This window comes from Centropristis striata, chromosome 11 (assembly GCF_030273125.1).
Source record: "Centropristis striata isolate RG_2023a ecotype Rhode Island chromosome 11, C.striata_1.0, whole genome shotgun sequence".
NCBI classification, from domain to species: Eukaryota; Metazoa; Chordata; class Actinopteri; order Perciformes; family Serranidae; genus Centropristis; species Centropristis striata.
This window is the reverse complement of record NC_081527.1, coordinates 37,144,301-37,163,871: the sequence shown is the minus strand read 5'-3', so window position 1 is coordinate 37,163,871 and position 19,571 is coordinate 37,144,301. Positions and strand designations below refer to the sequence as shown.

The 19,571-nt window shown below is 33.7% G+C and overlaps 1 protein-coding gene across 1 annotated transcript in view; it reads left to right on the top strand.

Annotated features, from left to right (window-relative positions):
* The first annotated feature begins 12,939 nt into the window (after nucleotides 1–12,939).
* paxip1 (PAX interacting (with transcription-activation domain) protein 1) overlaps nucleotides 12,940–19,571 on the top strand; it is a 28,465-nt gene continuing 21,833 nt past the window's right edge. The window contains exons 1-3 of the mRNA XM_059343955.1: nucleotides 12,940–13,149; nucleotides 17,863–17,997; nucleotides 18,964–19,007. Coding sequence (XP_059199938.1) covers nucleotides 13,069–13,149; nucleotides 17,863–17,997; nucleotides 18,964–19,007 — 260 coding nt within the window. The 5' untranslated portion in view covers nucleotides 12,940–13,068. The remainder of the gene's footprint in view (nucleotides 13,150–17,862; nucleotides 17,998–18,963; nucleotides 19,008–19,571) is intronic.

The window sequence follows — 19,571 nt, the reverse complement described above, 5'->3', positions numbered from 1 at the left end:
ATGAATGAAAAACAGGTGGGAATGCTTTGGGCCCAATCGTTGGATTATTGTTTGAGACAGAAACGCGACACAGTCTTGCATATGACCTGTAATAGAAAGATGTAAATAAGCTGATTCAAATGAAAAGACTATGTCAAGTCTTATAAGCCTGTGAAAATAATTTAGAAAAAAGACACAAAAACGTCTCAGCCTCCTAATTAAAACCAATACAATGACTGTATATGTTTCTATTTCAGTGAGTTCCGTGACTGGTTTAATGCTTAATAAATATAAATATAAAAACCATGTTATAAGCATATCACAGGAGAGTTACACGAGCATGTTCTGGCTTTTGATTTTGACATATGGATCCTTCTTTTAAAGGAAATCTGAAACAATGGCTCAAATCACATGAAAATGCACTAACTGGACTTGAACATTACTTTTTATTGCATATCTGTCTGGTGGGCTGGTGTGTGTTGTGTTGTGTGTGTGTGTTGTCTCCTCAATTTGTATCTTACCTATGTACTTGCTGTCTTTTATATTTGTATTTATTTTTAATTTTTTAGGGATGCAAACCAGCAGCCTTGCTATAATCCACCATATTTATTTTTTTTAAACATATTTTTTATTGCACATTTTGTTAATTTACAAACGGTGAACAACATAGAACAAGAAGGCACATACAAGAAAAATAATAATAATGATAGCAATAATTATGATAAAAAAAAATAAATAAATAAATAACTGGGGAAAGAAAGAGAGAAAGAGAAATTTAATTTTTTTTAAATAAATAAAAAAATAAGTCAATGAATATATACATACGTAAAGCTCTAAATGTATATGCTAAATCAAGATAAAATAAAAAAATAAAAAAATCTTCAGTTCAGCTCATCATTCCAGCCATCTACTTCAATATCATTTTTCTCAAGGAAATTACAGAAAACCTTCCAGATTTGCCAAAACTTGTCAAGCTTTCTTGTTTTTCGAGGTGTAGAATCTTATAGCATATTTACAAAGATGTCTATCAATGTTTATTAATGTGCACTGTCCCTATTCAAAAATAAAGTATTCATATTATTTGATAAATAAAATTGATCAGCATTTCACATATAATTATCTCCATACCAAAGAACCTTCATGTGTGTATGACAAGCAAATGGAATAAATGTCAGCTCAGTTTAGGATGATATGATGAAGTCATGTTGATGTTATACAGTGGTGGAATGTAACTAAGTACATTTACTCAAGTACTGTACTTAAGTACAATTTTGAGGTACTTGTACTTTACTTGAGTGTTTATATTTTCTCTAAATATATACTTCTACTCCACTACATTTTGAGGCAAATATTGTTTGTTTAGCTGACAGCTTTAGTTACTTTTCAGGTCGAGATTCAACATAAACATATGATCAATTTAAGGTGATTAGACTTTTTTTATTTAATCAAATCTTATAACAGTATATTAAGTACTTAAATGAGCCATATCTTTACAAAATTAAAACCCTGCTTACATAAAATCATCAATACAAATAATGTAATAATATATTTAGAATATATAAAACAATCTGAGTGGGTCCATTCGGCATAACAAGTTTTACTTTTGATACTTTAAGTACATTTTGATATATTTTATATTTATTTTTATTGTTTTCATAACAGAAAAATATAAACAAATTACATATACAAATTAGAGATAGTTGGTGGAGCTACACAGAACAATAAATGCAGTGGTGGAAAGTAACAAAGTACATTTACTCAAGTACTGTACTTAAGTACAATTTTGACTTACTTGTACTTTACTTGAGTATTTCCATTTTATGTCACTTTATACTTCTACTCCACTACATTTTAGAGGCAAATATTGTCCTTTTTACTCCACTACATTTAGCTGACAGCTTTAGTTACTTTACAGGTCGAGATTTAACATAAAAAATACATTTAAAGTGATTTGACTTGTTGTTTTTTAATTAAACCTTGTAACAGTATATTAAATAGTTAAAACGATCCCTAACTTGATCAAATTACATGCTGCTTACATAAATACATCATAATATTAATCCAATAATATACTTGATATATATATATATAACAATCTGAGTGGGTCCATTCGGCATAATGAGTACTATTACTTTTGATACTTTAAGTACATTTTGATGCTGATACTTTTGTACTTTTACTTAAGTAAATTTTGAATGCAGGACTTTTACTTGTAGTGGAGTCATTTCACAGTGTTGTATTAGTACTTTTACTTAAGTACGGGATCTGGATACTTCTTCCACCACTGATGTTATACTAGCAGAAGTAAAGTGGAGCAGAGAGCTCAGGGTTATCACTGGTAACCAACAACAACATCTCTAATAAAATAATCTTTCATATCTCAGCCTGTGGTGGCTGTGCAGCCTGGAGATGAGAGGGTTTTGGCTTTGTGGCGCTCTGAATGCTGCTGTCTTCTACATTGTGTCGGTGCCCAGATGTGAGATGAGCCAGGAGACAAAGCAGAGGTCAAGCGGGACCATCAGCTTCCTGTCCGCTTTACAAAACCTCCCTGAGGGGGAGGAGGGACGAGCAGAGCTCTGAGGTTAGAGTACACTTCCTCTTCCACTCTGTCTGCTCTGTTTCCGCAGGGACAAGGGGGAATTAGTGCAGAGAGAGTCACCAAACGGCAATGGGAAATAAAAAATATGCTTCATCTATGGCCACCAGTTGGTGAAGATAACAAAGTTATTTCCATTTAATTTCCATTTAGTATGGGATTATTTTGTTCAATACATTAAGGACTTGTCACAGTAAGCATATGTTGTTGTCCTCGTTTGTTTTTTTTTAAATGTATTTATTTATTTTTATTTAATTTAATTAATTTATTTAATTTTAAATTTTAAATTTTAAATTTTAAATTTTAAACTTTAAATTTTAAATTTTAAATTTTAAATTTTAAATTTAATTTAATTTAATTTAATTTAATTTATTTTTTTATTTTTATTTTTTCCTGTCTGTTTTTGGTGTCTGTTGTTGTCTGTTGTTGTTGTTGTTGTCCTCGTTTTTTTTTTTAATTAATTAATTAATTTATTTATTTTTATTTTATTTAATTTAATTTTTAATTTTTAATTTTTAATTTAATTTAATTTAATTTAATTTAATTTAATTTAATTTAATTTAATTTAATTTTTATTTATTTATTTATTTTTTCCTGTCTGTTTTAGGTGTCTATCTTGGCTGTTTTTAAGTGTTTGTATTATATGTTGAAAAATTAAAAATTAAATAAATACTTTAATAAAAAAAAAAAGATAACAAAGTAAACAAGACCCAAGAGAAACAGAAACCTTGTTTGTCAATCAGGTGCTGCCTTCTTGGCCAGGTCATTCTTGAAAAAGAGATTTTAATCTCAATGAATTTTACCTGGTTAAATAAAGGATATTGAATTTCATGTTTTACTCTCTAATATCTTTAAGAGGTCATCTAACAGCAAAAAACAGCTTCCTTAGATAATCTTCTGCTTTCATATTCAGCCTTTACGACTTATTTTTCTTTACTCTGAAGAAGGTCACAAGAGAAAAAACATTAAAACAAATGTGATATAAGATGTGAGTATGGACAGACAAAGATTTACTGATGATTGTTCTCTTGTCTGAGACTTTTCAACACTCATTTAACTTCAACTAGTTATTGAAAGGAAAAGTCATATCACCAACATCAGACACTGTTAACTTTATCAGATATCTGGGTACAAATGTTTAACAAAAACTGAACTGGTCAGAAAACAGGAAGCTTTTACACTTTTAATGCTTTTATTGTCTCATTTGACACTGTTTAATATATTTGCAAACAGCATTACTGTCAATGATAATAACAAGACTGACATATTTATGCAGAAGGCTGGCTCTGTGATCAGCTGTATACTAAAGTTTAAACAGATTGACGCTGTTTCCACTCATTCTGCATGCAGAAATGAGGTCAAATGTTTATGTAAAGTCATGTCTTTATTGTTTTAATGATGCACATAAACAGGCCTCACATCTTTTTTTATTTCTGAATGACAAAGCTATAGTTTTTGCCCCTTTGTAATTCTCTTTACATCCAAATTTCAGGCCAATTAGAGTTCTGATATTTTTTAAAGTGGACTGTCTCAAAACCCACTGAGCAAATATGTTCCAACATCTCAGCTCACACATCAAACTGTAATTTCTGTAATTTCCCAGCTTGGCTGTAATTTCCCAGCTTCTATCTATCTATCTATCTATCTATCTATCTATCTATCTATCTATCTATCTATCTAGATAGATAGATAGATAGATAGATAGATAGACTTTATTTATCCCAAGCTGGGAAATTACAGTGTAGCAGCAGCATTACACACAGAGACAATAACAACACAATTAAATAAAAAGAACAACCTAGGCATACTTCAAGCAATAAAATATAAAAATACAATAAAATATAATAAAAAATAAAGTGTCTAAAGAAGGAGTATGTATTAAGGAGTAGAATAGAATTCCAGTGCAGAATAAATATGAATATACAGTATAAAAATGTCGGTGCTATGAAACAATAAACAATATTATGTCAACTAAATTAATTATTACACAATATAAAACACCTAAAACATAATCAGAAGTTAAATAAAGGTGCATTTCTCCTCCTTTATACAGTACAGGCCAAAAGTTTGGACACACACCTTCTCATTCAAAGCGTTTCCTTTATTTTCATCAAAACTATTAATGAACACATGTGGAATTATGTACTTAACAAAAAAGTGTGAAATAACTGAAAACATGTCTTATATTCTAGTAAGCAAAGGGTGGTTACTTTGAGGAATCTAAAATACAAGACATGTTTTCAGTTATTTCACACTTTTTTTGTTAAGTACATAATTCCACATGTGTTCATTCATAGTTTTGATGCCTTCAGTGAGAATCTACAATGTAAATCTATATCTAAACAACACCTAAAACATAATAAGAAGTTAAATAAAGGTGCATTTCGCCTCCTTTCTATATGTTTGGAAGACTGTCCCTACCTGAAAACACTGGCTGGCCTCCACTCGGCTCTTCAGGCATCACTTTCTCTCTCTCCTGGCCTCTGACAGCATGTTCAAAAGGCCATGAGCAGGCTTGTTGCTATCAGTTACAGCTCTAATCCTCCTGATCGTCGTGCCGTAGATAAACCTGGTGTGAAAGCAGCCTGCAGGCCAGACTGACGGGCCTCCCAGGCTCCAGTGGAGCTTGGCATCCTGGACCGAAGCTTGGTGCTGCATGAGTTCACAGCAGTGCTGGCCGACAAAGGAAGGTTTTGCTCTGTTGCTTTCTTAATTTTAAAAGGCCTCCTTAACTTTCTACCCCTTTAGAAGAAAAGGATGAGGTTCTATAGCAGCAGACTGAGCAGGGGGTGGTTTTGAAGTTTAAGAAATGCTTGTTAGAAAGGCCAAAGTTGATGAAAAGATGAATCAAATCTAGTGTTTTAGCTTTACACTCATTGGTGTTAAACCAGTTTTATTTTACTGTACTTTTGTTCTATTTAACCCATTGAAGCCTGGAAAGTGTTTACGTCGTTTTGTAGTATTTGTATAAGCTCTCAAATACTTTTTGAATTTCATTTCTATCTGCTGCAGAGGCTGAAAAATCTATTATTTAGTAGAAGCGTTGAAACTTCTGATGAATTTCCAGAAAAACTTCAGGTTTTAGGGGCTGATTTTAAAATCGCCCAGAGGTTTTACAGGAAGTTTTAGGCGTCAATGGGTTAATATTCCTCGTGTTATTTTTTTTGTTTATAACTAACATCTTTAAAAAAACTCCTGCTACAAACTGAATCTAAGAATAACCAAATATTTTTCTGTTTTAAAAGCTGAACATGTGTTCTACTTTAAGAGAGATTTAAGCTGAGCGCAAAAAAAAAGCAGATTAATGTGAAAATAAACTCATTATTCTGCACAGTGAAGTCAACAACAACTGTTTGTGTTTAAAGTCCACATTTATGTCTCATGTTCAGTTGTTTGTATTTATGGACCCCAGAAAGACTAATGTCCTATGAACATACACAGGTCATTCAAGTCTTCTGGGTTTGAGTTTGTGTACTTCTGGCACAAGATATAAAGCAATGAATGTCTGCAAACATCCATTTGTACATATATGTTTGACATTATTGACATAAAGGGTGCTGCAGGCCTGGATTTATGCAATGACCATATATGGTTGTGTGTTGTTCTTAATATTATACTTATAATATTACACAAAATATGATATGTATGCACTTATTTAATGTCTTTTCTAAAAAAAAATAGAGAAGACATTAAATAAGTGCATGCATAAAACATACTTGCAGGTATTATAGTATCAAAATCAAAATCAAATCAAAATAAATTAAGTAATTTTGATTTGATTGATTTTAATTTTAATACTTTAACACCTGACAGTATGCTTTATGTATGCACTTATTTAATGTCTTCTCTTATTTTTTTCTGCCTTTGAATTGTATTTATTATATAAGGAACCTCAGCATCGTTCTGTAAAACGTACATGTCAAATTCATGTTTTCACATGTTAAATGTCCCAAAATTGCTGAAAGTGACTTCACATGTGCTGACACTGTTTTTACATGTGATATCTTACACTGAAAGAAATTACATGTGAAATTTCTTATTATTTTCCATGTGAAATTTATGTAAAATGCGATGATCTTTATATATTCAACACAAATTTTCACACTCTCATACACTGTCATACTATCCAAATTATAGCAATTTTCAAAGGCCTGAAATCAAAGATGTGTTTCATTATAAATTGCATTATTTACTAAGACATTAGTCACAATTATAACTTATTGTATATAATTTATTTAATACACTGCAAAAAAGCCAACTTGTATTTTTTGGCCTAAAACAGTGATTTAAGTTGGTAAAACTTGGAAATATAAATTATTGACATTTAGGGCAATAATGTAAGTTAGCACAACAAAGGAAGCCAGTTGTCTGCTCAAAAACAAGTTGCTGAGTTGTTGTTACTTATATCTTTAAGTTGGGGTTCACAACAAGGGACAATAGTTCTGCTAACTCTTATTTCTTTGTTGTGAAATTCGGTCATTAGCGAAAGCTAGCGGCTAACTGATGCTAGCGGCTAACTGATGCTAGCGGCTAACAGATGCTAGCGGCTAACGGATGCTAGCGGCGCTGCTTGTTACAGCTACAAGAGTAGCCATTAGCGCAGCCATTCTCAACCTTGGGGTCGGGACCCCAATTGGGGTCGCGAGATGATTTCTGGGGGTCGCCAAATCATTTTGGAAGTCAGCTCTGTCTTCTTTGGTCATTTAATGTCTTTTTTTGGTCATTTTGTGTTTTTTTTTTAGTCATTTTGGGTCTTTTTCGGTCATTATGTGTCTTTTTTTGATAATTTTGTGGTCAATTTGTGACTTTTTTTTTGACATTTTGTTTCCTTTTTTTGGTAATTTTGTGTCTTTTGTTACTTTTTTGGGCCATTTTGTGTCTTTTTTGGTAATTCTGTGTCTTTTTTGGTAATTTTGTGTCTTTTTTAAATAATGTTGTGTCTTTTTTAGTAATTTAGTGTCATTTTTTTGGTAATTCTGTGTTCTTTTTTGGTCATTTTGTTTCTTTTTTTAAGTATTTTAGTTTGCTTCTATCATTTTGTGTCTTTTTTGGTAATTCTGTTTATTTTTTTGGTTGAGCGGGGGTCGCGGACAACATACATGTTAAATTGGGGGTCGCGGCTCAAAAAGGTTGAGAACTACTGCATTAGCATATCAATGCTAACGCAAAATTGTGGTCGCAACATTAGCTGACATAGAGTTGAGCAAAAACAAAACTTAAAATATTTAGTTTAATTGTCCAACTTAAAATTTTATCGAAGTTTGTTGCCTTGAAATTTTGAATTCACCCAACTTTTCTTTTTTTGCAGTGTAGATTTGTAGCTATTTTTAGATGAATATGAAGGGCATAGTGTTATTGTACAGTGAAATAATAAAAGAGTTTCAGCAGGAATATGACCTTGGCCTGATGCGTAGCGACCATCCCATTTTACTTTCCACGATCTTCTCTCTCACTATATTCTATCATCTTTATGCCAACCATCAGGCAAAGGCTATTATTATTCCAGCTAAATATCATACTTTAACTGCCCTAATTAGAACGGTGTTGCTGTGTCTTTAATCTGATGGCGCTGATTGAATCTGGCAGTAAGTACCACTGTCTGTAAAACCCTGGGGAAGTTTTCTATTAGACAATCTCTGGCTTCTTCTTTTCCACTCAGGCTCTTGGAGGTCATTTTCTGTTTTTCAATTAACACCCTGGTATTAAAATGTACTGTTGCTCCATCATGGTCTGATGACAACATCTCATACACTGAAGAATCTTTACAACAACAGTCAGAATTTTTCTTTTTCTTCATCCACACGTGTAAACATATTATTAAGCCAATAGTTTTGTTTTGATAAGGCCTTTGTATATTTCTCCACATCTTGAGTATTAACCCATAAGAACCCAGACCCAGTTATCCATAAAAGGAAAGTTATGGGGGATATATCACAGACCAAGTGAACCACGCAGAACATATTTATGATGTGGGGTTTGTCATTCTGTGTCTTTTTTTTAGTAATTTTGTGGGGGGTTTTGTGTCTTTTTTAAGTAATTTAGTTTTTTTCTGTCATTTTGTGTCTTTTTTAAGTAATTTAGTGTTTTTTCAGTCATTTTGTGTCTTTTTTGGTCATTTTGTGTCTCTTTTTTAGTAATTTTGTGTCTTTTTTAAGTAATTTAGTTTTTTTCTGTCATTTTGTGTCCTTTTTTTTTTAGTCATTTTGTGTCTTTTTTGGTAATTTTGTGTCTTTTTAAGTCATTTTGTCTGTCTTTTTTGTGTCTTTTTTAAGTAATTTAGATTTTTGGTCCTTTTGATACTGCCTCCAGCGGCCCCCAGGTAATTTGAGTTTGAGACCCCTGTTCTAGAATATTTAAAGTGTTTGTTACATGGGTGTCACCGTGGGTTCTTATGGGTTAATATCTCCCTGCATTGACATTTCTGCATTTGTTTTCATTTTCCAGCATTTCTTCAGTCAGTTATCTGTTCAGTTCTATTTTCTGGATTTCTGATTTCTGAACATTATGATGTAAATGCTGCTTCAAGTCATTGAAACCTTGGTGCTGTCCCATCTTTATGACAAGTACAAGATACTAGATGCACACAACAGCTCATGTTTTCTATAGATAAATAGCCAATTCTTGCAGTCATACATGAAGGTTTCTCCTGGCCTGGTGGTGCAAACACATTGTTGTATTCATTATCTGACACCATATATTTAGGCAAAAATAATTGGCATGGCATAATTGCCGGAGGACAGCGACGCATTTATCACATGTGATAGCTGGCGTGATGGTTGCATGGACTGCATATATATACAGGTATGTAAACATGCATACATAACATAGAAGTAGTGTACACATCTGAAAGCTGGGAACTTAAAGATTAATTTCAGATGCAGCTCAGCACTTTACTAATCAATTCATGAAACATATTAAGAAACATAAATCAGACATGATTTTTAAAGTCCATTCCAATGCTCAGTTATGTCACTATAGTCTCACAGCAAGAGGGTTGCAGGTTCAAATCTCTCTTGGGGCCCTTCTGTGTGAAGTTCCTCTAACAGTCCAGGTTAGGTTAACTGGTAGTGGGGCGGCATTTTTCAATATATCATAAAAATTGTTCATTTTCAAAGCACCAAATTTGGCAGGTGTTTTGATAGATATATTGGGATATATTAGTGGATATTGGGCCATCATAAACTAAATGTCCTACTTAGCCCTACTTGACCTTTCTGCGGCTTTCGATACTGTTGACCATCAGATCCTCATCTCCACCCTTCATCACCTGGGATTATCTGGCTCTGCCCTCTCTCTGCTCTGCCCTATCTCAAGGACCAGACCTGTCATTTGACTTGGAAGATGTCAAAATGACAAAAAAAGACACGAATGGACCACAAAATGATCAAAAAAAGACACAAATTGAGCAAAAAAGACACAAAATGACCAGAAAAGACACAAAATGACCAAAAAAAGACACAAAATGACCCAAGAAAAGACAAATTGACCAAAAAAGACACAAAATGACCAAAAAAGACACAAAATGACTAAAAAAGACACAAAATGTCAAAAAAAGAAACAAAATGACCAAAAAAGACACAAATTGACCACAAAATGATCAAAAAAAGACACAAAATGACCAAAAAAGACACAAAATGACAAAAAAAAAAACCCCACAATGACCAAAAAAAGACATTAAGTGACCAAAAAGACTAAAACACATCAACACATGAACACTTTAACACAGAGCTGACTTCCAAAATGATTTGGCGACCCCCAGAAATCATCTCGCGACCCCAATTGGGGTCAGGACCCCAAGGTTGAGAATAGCTGCTCTATGGTATACACACAGTTTGTTTTTTCTTCTAAAAGTCAGCACAGCTCCTTCCCATGAACAGAGATAAAGTGATCAGATTGGATAGGTGATCCACTTATGAAGATACAACTCCCGTACCTGTGAAAGAAAACACCACATGGGTAAACGTTCCTTAATCAGTGTGCTACATCATGTCACATCCGTGCCTAAAGAGAAACGTCTAAATCTAATAAGTGTTTGGTCACAAGGTGACCAGTCTCAGCGTTAATGTAGCCGTCAAATGGCTCATCCAATCACTGTTCCCCTGGCTGTGTCTGAGTCTGATTGGAGGGGGGGGTTGGGGGGGGTTGGACGGGTTGAGGGTGGTTGGGGGGCAAAGGATGACAGAAATAAGGACCACGACCAACACGGTGCATAATGACAGGTAGTGTGTCTAAAGTAATGTCTACATTTCATAGCAACAAGGTCAAAAGGGGACCATCTACATCATTAATGTAGCTGTCAGAAAGCTCCTCCAATTGCTGCTCTCACTTAGCTGCAGCTCAGTTTGTCAAGGTTCTTTAGCACTGACGCATCTGTGATTCACCGTGTGTGTGTGTGTGTGTGTGTGTGTGTGTGTGTGTGTGTATGCATGCTGACCTTTGTACATGCTTAACAGTTGGCTCGACACCTAATGATGAATGAAGTAATTAACTGCAGGAAACAAATGTAGAAGAAATTACATGTTAGAAAATCAGAATTAGACATCCTTCAATAGGAAAATAGAAGCTTTCAGATGGTGGTTGGGAAAAAATGAACTGCTACACTGCAAAAAAGCCTTGAATTTTTTGGCCTAAAACAGTGATTTAAGTTGGTAAAACTTGGAAATATAAATGATTGACATTTAGGGCAATAATGTAAGTTAGCACAACAAAGCAAGCCAGTTGTCTGCTCAAAAACAAGTTGGTGAGTTGTTGTTACTTATATCTTTAAGTTGGGGTTCACAACAAGGGACAATAGTTCTGATAACTCTTATTTCTTTGTTGGGAAATGCGGGGAAGTGGAAGTGCTGATCTTGAAAATAATTTAATATTTGATAGTTTCAGGACTAAAGTTGATCAAAAGATTTAACCCCAAAGAGTTGAAAAAAATATATATCAGTGGTATTTTTATAGCGTTTTTTGGAAGTGGACAATCAAGTGGCCATTAAGGTTGTTTTTTTTTTTTTTGACAAGTATCATGAGCATTAATGTTACTTCAAAGTGTCAATAATGGTCATGACACATCCCATGTCATGTTTATGACACGCTCATGTCACTCTTATGTAGACACCTTCAAAGTAAAGTGTTACCATATCTTGCTTAAGTCACAAAGGCATGTTAAAAAAAAAGTCACATTTTATTTTGACTTAATAAATCCGCTTAAGTCACACACTTGACATAGGCCATTATCTTAAAGGGGTAAAATCACATGATCTGATCAACTGAGGATGGAGGAGATTTTACCATAGGTGGCCGGTGTCATCAGGAGATGATTTAAGAAAAAACGAAAAAAAAACAAAACAATTTTGACAAAAACTGACTTATTTTAACAGTGTGGCAATATTCAAGATGTCATACAGTACAGGCCAAACGTTTGGACACACCCATCTCATTCAATGCGTTTTTCTTTATTTTCATGACTATTTACATTGTAGATTCTCACTGAAGGCATCAAAACTATGAATGAACACATATGGAATTATGTACTTAACAAAAAAAGTGTGAAATAACTGAAAACATGTCTTGTATTTTAGATTCCTCAAAGTAACCACCCTTTGCTTACTAGAATATAAGACATGTTTTCAGTTATTTCACACTTTTTTGTTAAGTACATAATTCCACATGTGTTCATTAATAGTTTTGATGAATCTACAATGTAAATAGTCATGAAAATAAAGGAAACGCATTGAATGAGAAGGTGTGTCCAAACTTTTGGCCTGTACTGTACCTGAGGTGGGAATATGTATTTTCTTAAAGGTTAACAAGTCAACTATCAGATGTAGTGACCTGAAAAATAATAATTTGAGGTGTTTTTTTTTTCTTTTTTTCCCCAAAAATGGTATGACCCAAAAGGCACCGTGTCAGAGAATCACTGACAGGAGAAGCAGCGGCTAACAACAAAAGGGCGGGGCTTAGAGAAGGGTCAGCTGCTCACAGTTTGGTCCTAACTTTAGAAGATAAGCCCAAATAAGACGGGAAGGCTCACAAAACATTAAAAAAAACAATGTTGTTGGTTGCAAAGAACACTAAATAATGAACTGCCCTCACGTTTTGTGTGTCCTGGCAGGGCTCTGATTGAGATAATCTAGGTTACGTTTGGATAAAACCATAAACTTTCATTTCACAGGGGGGTTACATGCCATTAGAATACATATTTATACATTTCCGCCTCTGTAAATGTTATTTATTTATTTTTTTTTGGTGGAATCCTTTCTATACAAAGCTAAGTACGCGATGTAATCCATTATAGAGCTACAAAGGGCGAAATAAACGAATAATAAAAAAATATATATATTATAACCCCCCTCAGAATTTCAGAATGGTGTAGTCCAAGGCGCGCTCAGCGATTTGGCGCTAGAGGTTTACTGTAAACCAGCTGCTCTAACAGAGACACTTTACTCTTTTTAGCTGTTTATTGGCTCTTTAATATATTAATTAATTGACATTAATGGACAATCATGTCTGAAGAGGAAAATAAGGTTTCTGACGAACTTTTCAAAGATGTCAAATTCTACGTGGTAGGGGACATTGACCAAAAGGTGAGACTTTGGACGTTAGCTTGTTGTAGCTAACTAAGCAGGCTAACGTTGCTAGCTAAGCACCATTCAAACTAAATGAGTTGCTGCAGGAGAAGCTAACTAGCTAGCTAGCTAGCTAACGGTTTGACATGCTACACAGAGAAAAACAGTGAGCTTAATCTTTGGCTATTATTAAATAATTATGGTGATTTATATGTTGTGTCTTGTAAACTGTAATATGTGTGAGATTGTGTCAGTTATATTTAATTCCACTGTGGATATTTTCTGTAGAAGCTAACTTAGATAACACTACACTTTCCATGTAGCATTAGCATTAGCTTTGAGCTTCGTATTTTCACACCAGCCGATCATTGCACAGATGGTTAGCTGCTAGCTTATTGCCTTATCCATCACGGGGTTTGGTAGCTAGTAATAAAGGCTGCTAAGGTTTGTTGGCTTGCTTTTTCCAAACCACACATTCAGTAGTGATGCTTGTCTGTTCTGACGGCTTATAAGCTGCACGGTGTTATTCTGTATCAACCTGTGACACTCAACATTTTGTTCACATGAGCTTCTCTCACTGCGCATGCGTCACCGCTACGTCATTGGTTGGTACTGTAACCTGTGGCATAGAGCAGCACTTCCTGCTAAACGCTGATTTCTAGTCGCACCTAGTGTTTTTATAGACAACAGAGGCCATGTATTGGCTGCTATGTCACATTAAGTAAAGTGTTATAAATAATAAATAAAACGTAATATCGTGTCAAGTGATACACCACCTTGTGAGGTTATTGCTCAAGTGAAACGATTAACTGAGACGTTCAGAGGTGGAAAAAGTATTCAGATCTCTTACTTAAGTAAAAGTACTAATACCACACTGTGAAATTACTCCACTACAAGTAAAAGTCCTGCATTCAAAATGTACTTAAGTGAAAGTACAAAAGTATCAGCATCAAAATGTACTTAAAGTATCAAAAGTAAAAGTACTCATTATGCAGAATGGATCCACTCAGATTGTTTTATATATTCCAAATATCATATTATATTATTATTATTGATGCATTTATGTATACAACGTTTTAATTTTCTCAAGTTAGGGCTCATATTGACTATTTAATATTGTGTTATGAGGTTTATTTTAAAAAGTGTCTAATCACCTACATTTATTGTGTTTTTTATGTTAAACCTCAAGTGAAAAGTAACTAAAGCTGTCAGCTTAATGTAGTGGAGTAAAAAGTACAATATTTGCCTCAAAATGTAGTGAACTAGAAGTATAAAGTGACATAAAATGGAAACAGAGGCCATGTATTGGCTGCTAGGTTATTACAGTTAACGAAAACTAACGAAATAACGAAAACTAGAATTGAAAAAACATTTTCGTTAACTGAAATAAAAATAACAACTAGAGTTTTTAAAAAAAACGATAACTAACTGAAACTGTATTGTGTGGTTACAAAACTAACTAAAATTATAGTGAAAATGTCCTTCGTTTTCGTTTTTGTCAACTTTTTTCATTCATAATTCAGTGTTTCTATTTGAACATGCAACACATGGTGAATATGTTTACTGAGACTGGGATGTTTACACTAGAACCAAAATACAAAACACCCAGAACTGTAAGAGTTAATAACCTTATTGGGGCTGAGATAGGAAAGGAAATAAAGGCAAAATTTATTCTGATCTATTTGAATCTGGCACCCAACATATAGCCCATTACAAAAAAAACTAAAACTAATAAAAACTAAACTAAAACTAAGCATTTTCAAAAAATAAAAACTAACCTAAAACTAGAAAACTCACTCTAAAAACTAACTAAAACGAACTGAATTTGAAAACAAAAATTCACAACGAAATTAAAACTAAAACTAATGAAAAATCCAAAACTATTATAACCTTGATTGGCTGCTATATCACATTAAGTAAAGTGTTATAAATAATAGATCAAATGTAACATCGTGTCAAGTGGTACACCACCTTGTGAGGTTATTGCTCAAGTGAAACGATAAACTTTTTCACCTACAATGTAAACTTACGTACTTACTTAAGTCTTTTTGCATTTCAGTTCTAACAGTGACTTTATCAGATGGCACTGCATGTTCCTAGAGGTGCTATGTAAAACTGATTTAAATTGGTAAAACTTGGAAATATAAATTATTGACATTTAGGGCAATAATGTAAGTTAGCACAACAAAGGAAGTCTGCTCAAAAACAAGTTGGTGAGTTGTTGTTACTTATATCTTTAAGTTGGGGTTCACAACAAGGGACAATAGTTCTGATAACTCTTATTTCTTTGTTGTGAAATGCAGGGAAGTGGAAGTGCTGATCTTGTAAATAATTTAATATTTGATAGTTTCAGGACTGAAGTTGATCAAAAGATTTAACCCCAAAAAGTTGAAAAAAATGTACATCATTGGTATTTTTATCGCGTTTTTTTGGAGGTGGACAATCAAGTGGCCATTAAGGTTGGTTAATATCGTAATATCGTGTCAAGTGATACACCACCTTGTGAGGTTATTGCTCAAGTGAAACGAGTAACTGAGACGTTACAGTAAAGTAGTTGTTCATAGAGCTTTTTCACCTACAACGTAAACTTACGTACTTACTTAAGTCTTTTTGCATTTCAGTTCTAACAGTGACTTTATCAGATGGCACTGCATGTTCCTAGAGTTGCTATGTACACTATATACAGTGGTGGAAAGTAACTAAGTACATTTACTCAAGTACTGTACTTAAGTACAATTTTGAAGTACTTGTACTTTACTTGATTGTTTCTATTTTCTGTAAATGTATACTTCTACTCCACTACACTTTGAGGCAAATATTGTACTTTTTACTCCACTACATTTAGCTGACAGCTTTAGTTACTTTTCAGGTCGAGATTCAACATAAAACATATGATCAATTTAAGGTGATTAGACTTTTTTTATTTTATCAGACAGTATATTAAGTAGTTAAATGAGCCATATCTTTACAAAATTAAAACCCTGCTTGCATAACATCATCAATACAAATAATGTAATAAGATATTTAGAATATATAAAACAATCTAAGTGGCTCCATTCTGCATAACAAGTACTTTTACTTTTGATACTTTAAGTACATTTTGATGCTGATACTTTTGTACTTTTACTTAAGTAAGTTTTGAATACAGGACTTTTACTTGTAGTGGAGTAATTTCATAGTGTTGTATTAGTACTTTTACTTAAGTAAGAGATCTGGATACTTCTTCCACCACTGACTATATATAGTAATAATAGTTTCTATGCTTTGTTGTCAGATTGTGTGAAAGTTTCAGCAGTGGATCTGTGACAAAGGTGCTGCTAGATACAGGACAAATAAGTGATGTATTTGATAAATATCTGGGTACAGCATGTTACTGAATATTGAGTTTCAGTCTGTGTTTTAAAAAAAATAAAAGGATACAACATGTTTGATAGACATGTACTCACTTCTAACTAAATTATCACAAAAGAGGGAAGCTGTCAGGATTATATAGCAGTGGTTGGAGTTTTTCTGTATCATGGTTATTTATCAAAGTCGCATGTCGTAATGTGTGTAAATAGAGGACAACACAGACAAAGCTCTGTTTTGTTTCTGGCTGATGCAGAACATCACAACATCCTGTGGCTAATAGCACCCACTCAAAATAATTTTAGCTGCAAGCTCATTCAAAAGCATCCTGCAATTATCATGCCCTAACACTTGTCTAATGACAAATCTAATTATTTATTTTAACATATTGCTATGAACAGAGCTGAGCAGTTGCTTGATCCCAGACAACTTTTATGTTGCCGATGTTGCTGGACATTGCTATTAAAGTAACTGCTAGAAGTGATTAAAGTATTTTGGAGAACTATGATGCTAATTGTACTTTCATGTTATATTGTATGATCTTTGACCACTGTGAATAATATTAGTGTTTTTGTTCAATACTTTGATACAGTGCAGGAAACAGTTTTGTCACAGACGGGCAAAGAGAAATTCAGATTGAAGCTACTCTGTTTAGCGAGTCGAGCTATGTCGAACTGAATGCAGCAGATATTACTGAAGTTGCTCTAAACATAATCACAATCAAATACAATCAAGTTGTAAAAACACCCAGTGTTCCGCTTCTGCTGTTAGCAATACACTAACAGAAGTATGAGTAGGTGAGAACAAGACTAGAAATAATATTATTTGTTGTAATGTTATTATTTTTTCTAATTAGTAAAATGCAGCAAAGTGTCATACATGAGACATCTTTATTGCAGACCTGCCGACTTGCATCCAAACTTCAATAGACGGAACTGTCACAATTTATTGCACTTACAAAATACATTTGTGAGTTCTCCATTCTTATGCTGTTTTCATAGAGGTCCAATACTTGTATATTGCAGTGAAAAACGTATATATTGCACGCTCTGAAACTGCTCAGGGTTAATAATAATAATAATAATAATAATACATTTTATTTGTAAAGCACTTTTCATAAGGAAATCTCAAAGTGCTACAGAAACCAGAAACAAAATAGACAAAAGACTAAGAGAAAACTCATTAAAATCAGAAGTAGATAAAAAAGACACAGTACATTATTAAGAGATTAAGGTGCAGAGACAATAATAAAAACATCTAGGGACAACCTAAAAATGCCTCCCTGAATAAAAAAGTGGCAGGGTTATAACCGAGGGTTATGCCAGTCTAGGCTGATGTTAGCACTAAAGTAGAATCTGACTAAACCTTTTGCTAATATTCCAGGTGGTGCAGCTGCTGAAGGCGGGAAAAGGGAAGGAGGTGTCTTACAATGCTTTGGCCACTCACATCATTGCAGAGGACGGGGACAACCCTGAGGTCGGCGAATCCAGAGAGGTCTTTGACCTGCCGGTTGTCAAGGTGAGAATTGTGCCAAAGTATGTTCAAACGTAACCAAGGTTGGGCTTCAAGTTAGGGGTGTGCCATATCGTATCGTTCACAATAATATCGGTATATTTTTTTTATGGTTAAAAAAAATGCATATCATGATATTGGCAACATTTGTACTTCTTGATGTAGTGGCATAAGGCTAACAATTGAAGTTGTTTTAATCACAAAAAGCCACTTACTCTCTGTAGCTAAACACATGCAGCTTTCAAAATAAGAGCACGGTGTGTTAACAGAATCCACCACGGAACTTACAAGAAGACTGTCAAAATAAGATGCCTTAAATAAAACATACAAGAACCTTTATTCTCCTTTACAAAATGTCATTAAAATATGCCCCCGGAACCCCTAAATGGTTATTTTTATTATTTGCTCATACTCAAGAGTCAAGAGTAATTTTTTTTGTATTTGGAAACTGTTGAGATTTGCACTTCACACTACGTTTTAGATTTTTATTTATTTATACAGACTAAAAAAAAAAAAATCATATTTTCTATATCTTTTTAAGTATTTCGTAATATCGTGAAGAATAATCGTTATCGCAAAAATAGCCTGAAATATCGTTTTTTTTATGTTGATTAGTTTATTTTTTTTTACCTCAGTCAAACATTAGCAGTGACTAATAACTACTTTAAACTAGTGTAACCAAGACGACAAAGTAAGTTTAGAGCAGGGGTGTCGAACTCTGGCCGCGAGGCAATACCAAATTATTATATTATTATTGTAAATGAATGACATTGATGTGTTTTTTATTTGAAATTTGATTTTGCATGTCTGCACTATTTAGTTATATATTGTATGTTTATAAGCGTTGCTGGTTCCATATTTAATGTTAAAGCAAAACGAGTAAAACAAGTTTTAAATTTTGGCCCATTGTGTATTTGAGTTTGACACCCCTGATTTAGAGCATTAACTTCAGCTTTTGTTTCTGTTTTCCAGCCGTCCTGGGTGATTCTCTCAGTCAGATGTGGAGACCTGTTGCCGTATCCTTCCACCATCGAGTCCAAGCTCCTCAGTTTGGTGTCATTTAAACTTGTTTTGAAAGAAACTATAATAGTCAAAATGACAGCAGAATATACATTTTTAGATTTCAAGAATTAAAACACATTTTTGTAGGTATTCATCTTAGAAGGACTTGAGAGCACATTGTAGTGGCTTGGTGGGGCGTTTTGTAATTTCATTTTTATGAGATGAAACTGTTTAGCTTGCTTTTTTTTGCTGCTGAGCGCAACATGTTTTTCCGCTCCAAGCACCTCATGTTTTTGCAAGAGTGCCCTGAATGCCTCAGGTTGAAAAAAACTTAAACTCAGAGCAAGAAAGGACCCATTGGCTGGTGTTTTGCCAAATTGTCTGATCGGACGATTTATATATATATCATCATCATCATCCAGATGAAGTGATGGACCAGTTTTGTAATAACTGTTTGGCTAAGGACAGGTAATTTGGTGGTTGCCTAGCAGCAATAAAAACTTCAATTCAATTCAATTCAATTCAATTCAATTGGCTTTATTGGCATGACGTAACAATGTATATATTGCCAAAGCAAG